The sequence below is a fragment of the Dufourea novaeangliae genome, unplaced genomic scaffold (assembly GCF_001272555.1).
Source record: "Dufourea novaeangliae isolate 0120121106 unplaced genomic scaffold, ASM127255v1 scaffold6, whole genome shotgun sequence".
Taxonomy (NCBI): Eukaryota; Metazoa; Arthropoda; class Insecta; order Hymenoptera; family Halictidae; genus Dufourea; species Dufourea novaeangliae.
This window is the reverse complement of record NW_015373900.1, coordinates 4,682,604-4,690,498: the sequence shown is the minus strand read 5'-3', so window position 1 is coordinate 4,690,498 and position 7,895 is coordinate 4,682,604. Positions and strand designations below refer to the sequence as shown.

Below are 7,895 nucleotides of genomic sequence, written 5' to 3'. Positions count from 1 at the left end.
TTAGGGTATTCAAATAATATATGTTCGGACATGGAAGGCTCTACTGTATTTGTAATATCATTATTTATTGTTCCCTCGTTCAACACAACATTACCACTTACATATATCGCACTCTTGTTACAAAAGTGACACAATTCGAAAAATGTGTATTTCGGGTTATCATTATGAGAATATCGCAGAAACCCTGTTCGATCAATCATCAGAAGTGTAATCTTTGAATTTCATTAGTTGGCTAGGAGAGAGCAGTAACAGTTGATCAGAAGGTATTCAACTACCTTAGGCATTAAGCGAATTTTGCGTGGAATTGTCGGTTTGAAAATAAAAGCCATATTAAAATCTTTTTTAATGAATATTTATTATTACATAAACAAATTCTAAGATAAACTAATATACAAGGTGGTCCACGCAACTTGGTCACCCTAACTAACTTCTAAAGTATGCATTGTATGAAAAAACTTTTTATAGAAAAGTTGTGTGGTTTGGAGGGATACATTATGCAATGCATACACTTTTTTTGTAAGTGGAGGCGTTTCGGAGATTTGAAGGTCAATATCGTTTCTGTTAATGGAATGTTGTATTTTTTATGCCAAAATATCGAAGAGCATTAAATTTTGAGTAAAAAAGTATCTACATTTATTAGTCGTAAACCTGATAATTAAGGAATAATTTCGCTTTATTTCTTGAAAATGGTCTGTGCGTAATATTAAGTTGGAGATTCAATACCAGCAAAGATTTCCGTAAGGCTTCTTCCATTCACTAACGTAGATGTTCGAAATGGTGTCCATTCACATTAATACACTGATGTAATGTATTAATCAACGAGGAAACTGCACTCTGAATTGTTTCTGCAGCAAGCATACATAGCACACATGCAGCAAACATAGTGTCGTTGTTGGTTCACGATACACCATACCTTTTAATGTACCCCATAGAATGTAATCTAGCGGCGTTAGATCTGGTGAACGTAGTGGCCACAGAAATTCTCCGTCACGATCGATCCATCGGTTGAGGAATTGTCTGTCCAGCACTTGCCTTCCTACATATGCATAATGTGTGGGGAAACCATCATGTTGGTACCAGATGTCTGTGCGCATATTTAATGGTACATAAATTTAAATTTTTTTGTCCCGTTAATCGTTCATTAATAAAATATTTGCTTCAATTAATTGATTGTCGAGTGTGCCACACCACACATTAACGCCCCATTGACGTTGATGGTCAACTTCTCTCATCCAGTGAGAATTTTCTGATGCCCGGTAGTGCATGTTCTTCAAATTAATTTGCCCGCGATTAGTAAATGTTGCTTCGTAGATAAATAACACTTTTTGTAAAAAAAGATCATCATTGTGCATTTCATGCAAGAACCGCTGGCCAAATTGAACGCGGTTTTCATAATCCGATCCGTACAATTCCTGATGAAGTACTAGCCCAAATAGCACAAAATGCACGTCCTATGTACATCCGATGGACGTACGTTCCGGACGTTCTGTACATTCGGAGGATGTCCTAAAAAGGTCCATATGTCCCAGTTAGGTCCCCGTTAAGATCTTTAAATGTCCTAGGAAACTCCTATTTACAAAGTGGAACGTTATAAGGACGTCGTGTGTCAACATTCTCAGAACGTTTCCCGAATGTGTAAAAGTAACATTCCCTATACGTTTTGTCGTAATGTCTTAAAAGACGTATAGGAAACATTTCCCAAATGTTAGGTTAGGTTGGTTTGTGTTTAACAAATAAAAGATTAACTTTCCTGCGATTTCCGCACATAGTAGAAATTAAATCTAGTTAGTTCCTGTTAATGAATAAAAGGTTAAATTTCCTGTAAGGAATTATAATGAAAATATAGGTCTGGGAATTATGATCTCGAAGTACATTGGTGTTTATTTCTACTTTCACAGCAAAACTCTGATTCTGTGTTAGTTAGACAGTTTAAGAGAAAACATGTTTTTTCAACTTTCTTGGGATTTTCGCACAAAACCACTAGTGTCGTTACACTTTTCTATTGATTCTTTAAAGACTGACACCTTGTTCATGGGGTTCCATCACCTTGTACAGAATGGCATTGGCAAAAATACTAAACGGAACCATCCAAAACTTAAGTAGTGAGAACATCTGTAGGACTTTTGGGACGGACGTTTCTAAAACATGCGTAATTTAAGTCTTGAGAACATCCGTAGGACTTTTGGGACGGACGTTTCTAGAACATCCGACATTTAAGTCTTAGGAACGTCCTAGGGATGTCCAAAATGGACATAGTACATTCGGATATAAACTGGACATGAAACGGACGTCCTTAGGATGTACGGTGCTATCTGGGAGGTGATATGGATGATATTTTTCATTATGAAGAATTCGAAGCACGCTTGTTTTCCTAATACCAGAACCTCGTGGAATTTGTCGCGTACCGATAGGAGGATTTTCTGTTACCGCTGCTAGGACCGCAATAGTATTTTCTTCAGAAGTAAGAGTTTTGGTTACGTTCCGTTTGGTAACGTTAAAACTTCCGCTTTTTCGAAGCAATGTACAAAGTCTCTCGAATATCAATCGACATGGTTGATTTCGTTCAGGATAAATTTCGGCATACATAGCTATTGTTGCATTTCTACGGCACTCACCATAAACTAAAAGCATATCCACTTTTTCACAATTACTAAATTTCATTTTTGCTTTTAGTTTACCGAGGATAGTCACGTATAATAACTGATGATAACTCCAATACTGAATCGCGGAGAGAATAGGCGATTGTGATTCCATACGCAGAACTGGTCATGTTGATAAACATTGTCACGTAAACTCCGCGGTCTTACGGAAATCTTTGTTAGTATTGAATTTCCAACTTGATATTACGCACAGACCATTCATTAGGTTTACGGCTAATAAAGGTCAGTACTTTATTATTCAAAATTTAACGCTCTTCGATATTTTGACATAACAAATATAGTATTCCGTTTAAAAAAACGAAGCTGGTCTTCAAATCTCCGAAACACCCCCAGTTACAAAAAAAATATATGCATTATATAATTCCTATAAAACTTTTATATAAACATTATATAACTTTTCTATAAAAACTTGTTTAATACAATGCATACTTTAGAAGTTATTCAGGGTGAACAAGTTGCGTGAACCACCCTGTATGTTCCTTGAAAGTAGGTTTTGAAATAGTTTTTTATTTGGAAAACCACAGTTCCACGCAAAATTCCTTTGATGCTTAAGGTGGACGAATACTTTTGTGACCAACTGAATGTCACTCTTACTGTTCGGAGTGAGGCTGTGAATTGTGGTAGCCTTTTTATTTTTTATGAAAATAATGTTTTCGAGCTGTGTCACTTTTGTAGCAAGGCTGCAATATATGAACGAACATATGTATATCATCATACGAGAAGTTGCACATAGTTAATTGTGTTAAATGGAGATTTCGAATTTAAATACTGATAACTTACCATCAATGTTACAGATACGTCCTTCGGCTCCTTGACGATAGCACTCATTGACTATTGTCCTGGTTGAGTTAGGGTTGACTCGACAACAACGCGATGCTCTTATCTAACAGCCAGATTTCTCCTCGACAGTCTCTGCGTTTTCCAGACTTGAGACAGTATCGTGTATTTCCACTCTTATATACATACATATGTAAATGTAACTGTATACCTATCTGCTGAATGAATATGCTTATGAATTTCATATTCGACGATTTATCGCGTTCAATTGTACGTAAAGATCAATGTCTTAAACTATGGAAACGTAAGGCATGTCTTTCGTCTCCTTATTTTGTTCACTGGTTAATTTTTCAACTATGAATCTAAGAAATGTTTATTTTTGAACTATCTAAAAAATATCGGCGGAATTAAAGGCAAATACAAATAATTTGAAACGAATTTTTCTGCAATGCGTGTAAATACGATGTAATTTGTATTACGGCAGATATTATTATAAAATGAAATTTATGTACTTTCAGGTAAAAATGCAGAAATAAGTAATTAAGATAAGCTTCTTAAATGCTAAATATGCTGGGTATATTAAGTAAGCTGAAGCAGACAAATTTTTAAAAGGAAAAGTAGATATACTTAAGAAAAGAAAATGAAAAGTTGGTATTTAAAACACTCATTGTTAACAGCATTTAATTTCGAAATAGGATATGTTGTCGTATACAGGGTGTTTCCCAAATGGCGGTACAACCTACAAACATGTGACTCTCTACATGCAAAAATAAGTCGAAAATGTTGAATAACATTTATTCGTACGATGATTCATTTCCAAGATAATCAACTTTCAATATTCATCTAACGCGTATGTATTCATTCATCATAATGATAATAAGTAGAAATAGAATGCAATGAACAGACGCGTTAGCCAAGACCTATTCATTTGCACACGCATCCAACCGACTTTTAAATTCGATTTTCTCGAAAATGAAATATTGCACGAAAAATGTTATTCTACATTTTCGACTTATTTTTGCATGTATGTAGAATTACATCCTTTATGGTTGTACCACCATTTCGGAGACACTCTGTATTTATATTTTCTTGTATAGACAATCTAATTTACCAAAATTAGAAATATAATTATAATGTAATATTTTCTTAAAAAGTTACTTATCTTCAAACATTTATATAAATTATCCAATCACTTATTGTTATTAAACATTTGTATCAACGATTGAATCACTTAATTCTTGTTTAAGCAAGAAATGTGATTGAATAATGAAATAAGTCGTGTTGAGTTTATTTCTAAAATCGATAATTAAATTCTCTGTATCTCGTGTATATGTAAGTGAACGCTTAGTCTATATTTAACAGTGATTATTACAGGGATGCTTTAACGTTATACTAAAATTCATGTCAATACTTTTCGATTATTCTTTCCACAGATTTTAAACAACGTAAACACGTTCTTATTTTGATCAAATAAGTCAAAATTAATTAATTGGGGGTTCTGTTGAGACAGTACAGGATTGTCAATTAATGCTACCGTGTATCGTGACGTACAGTTTTTATTCGACGTTATTCTCAATATGTACATTCATCAAGGTCCATAATAATTATATTAATCGTTATGCAATAATTACAATAAAAGTGTAACCCGCGTGTGTGGTTACAGGTCAACGATATTAAGGTATAACAGGTTGATTAGGTTTCTCCTCTCTATCATTTTCACCGTGTTGCGTTACATGGTCGCGAAGAACGCCTTCCTGCGTCCCTGGCTGTATCTCTAATTTACGTTACTTGATTTGGGGAACGGGGCTAGTCCGCGTGATACGGATGGGGCTGCGGCGATTCGCCCTCGAACAGGGCCATTTTCAAGCGTTTGCACTTGGCACGTCGATTCTTGAACCAGAATTGCACGTTCTTCGGCTCCAGCCGAGGAAATTTCTGCCGATACGGCATCCGATTCAGCTCCTCTGTGTATTTCAGAATTAGCTGTGAATCAAGCAAACGATCATCTTCTAAGTGAAATTTATCTGACGTGAATAACGACGGAATCATGTTAGACTTACTGATAAATTTGTCAATATTCGATGTACCAATAAGTATTCCATTATTTTGTTCTAAATAACGGGACCCTAGTTTATGCCGGTCAACTGGGTAACTTTTGCGACTTGAATACTCACGCAGACGCGATCGAAGACGAGTGGAAACTACTTGATGCATCTGGACTCATAAGAAAAGTGAATAAGGTTTTATTTATACTGATACAAGCTCGTAAGAAAAATCATCTCAAGAAAACTTTACTTTATTACTATTAAATGTGTTAACAAATAATCTCCTTTAATACAGTAATGCAGGGTGAGGTACCTAAAACAGACCACCTGAATATATTGGCTGTTACTGATGATAAAACAAAATGTGTCAAACCAAACTTGCATGGTATTGAGAAACATACAATTAGATGTAAATAGTTTTTTGATAGGTGGACGCGTAGAGGTCATATGAAGGTCAACTTCGTTTTTTTTTAAATGGAAAGACATGTTTTACGTACTATCTAGTAGGGCGTTTTAAGACGCGTACAATGGATTATTTATGAAGGTACGTAAACAAACATGTCTTTCCATTTAAATAAACTATTCAAAAAACTATTCACGTCAAATTATGTGCTCCTCGACACCATGCAAATTTCGATACCAGTCTAGACAATCGAGTGGCTTGTTTTAGGTGTCTCACCCTATATGTATAGTTCGGATTTAAAATATCTTTCTGGCCTGTTACTTCATAAAAACCGCGTATCGTATTGCAAAATAAGGTTCAGTATTATTGAGGCGAGTCGGTAACAAAGATTGAACATCGAAAAAATGGTGGATTATTCGTAGATATACCAAATACATAATTTTAGATTGTGGTTCTCATTAGAAATATATGACGACTGTTAAAGATTAATTTATCATGGCTATATTTCTATTATCTAATGTTCTATGCACAGTAAAACCAAGAGATCAAGAAGTGATTTTATGACTAAAAGGAATATACATATAAATAGGATCTGCATCGATCCAGATGTCCCTGATAATTAGTTTTCAAAGATACATCAAGATGACACAATTTTATGCATAATTAAACTTCATGGTTGACAGATATATGAAGGAGTCTCAGTAAAATAAATCTAAATGAAAAGACAAAAACAAATACATATTTATGTTTTTACGAAAGAAATAAAAAGAAACTAAATATTTGAAAGTAATAGCAAATAGCCAATATATGTCAAGTTTATTACAATTTCAAGCTGATGTAACAATATTTCAATTCGAGGAGTATGATAATAATTGCGCTCATTCGGTAATGACGAACGCAAAAATTTTTTGTTTACAATACAAAAGATAGATTTATACACATAATTAAGACATACGAACAATACAATTGTACATCGTAAAAGATGTTTAAAATTTTAAACGATTTAATAATTGTAATAAGCAATATAGGAATTACGTGTTGGAAATGGAAATAAATTTTGGCTAGAATACATTAAATTCAAAGCATAAATCGATAAATGCTATTGTTGTATTAGGAGTATAAATAAGTAATCGGTTATTTTTGCGAAATTCAATACCTATTTTTAAGAGAATCGAAAGATTGTGGTAGGTATTTCTATATTACACATCCTCGTTCTTCAATATCTTTTGCCATTTACAAAAACGGTTTGAAAGATGCTTTAAATTTAAACTGTTTCAGCAGTTTATTAAAACAAATAATACGTTACTTATTGGTTCATATAATATTAATCGAATAATATTATTCGAAAACCTTTTTTTTTAAAGTGTTGTGTGTTTCCATTAATTTGAAAATTCAAGTTACTACTGCACATTTTCTTTTTTTCTAAGTAAGATGAGAAAATGCGTATAGTATTTTTTATTAATTACATATAGGGAAAAGGTATCCGTTCTTCTATATCCTACAGTGTTTTCATTGTTCGATTGTCCATTACGGGAATAACTGAAAACATTGATTAATACAGAAGCCGTTGCTTGAATTTCACTTCAGAATATTTTTTTCCGTGAATGGTAAAATACGATTGCAGCTGATAAAAATGAAATTTTTATTTGTGGGGTAACACTGCGATGAAAATTATGTCAAATTGCAATCGGAAAGTACGAGAGTACAGAGACTCAATAATCAAACGAGAAAATGTTCCCTTGTAACTGAAGATAATAAATAATTAACAAAGAATCTTTTATTATACTTATAGATTGAACTTCGTTAATCTGGAATTAGACAGATTAATGATTTAAATTTAATCTAAACGTAGACTTTATTTAATCTACAGGAATTTTAACACAGAAATTTGGATACAGTTGAACTACATAAACATATACTAGTTATAATTTACCCTTGTAATTGTTATTAAAATCTTTAATGTACCTATGTTAATCTCTATATATGCGTCTGTAATATAAATAACCATGT

At 33.4% G+C, this 7,895-nt stretch overlaps 1 protein-coding gene across 1 annotated transcript in view; it reads right to left on the bottom strand.

Annotated features, from left to right (window-relative positions):
• Positions 1-5,180: 5,180 nt before the first annotated feature.
• Positions 5,181-7,895, bottom strand: part of LOC107193549 — a 108,778-nt gene continuing 106,063 nt past the window's right edge. Inside the window, exon 7 of the mRNA XM_015583018.1 lies at positions 5,181-5,420. Coding sequence (XP_015438504.1) covers positions 5,244-5,420 — 177 coding nt within the window. The 3' untranslated portion in view covers positions 5,181-5,243. The remainder of the gene's footprint in view (positions 5,421-7,895) is intronic.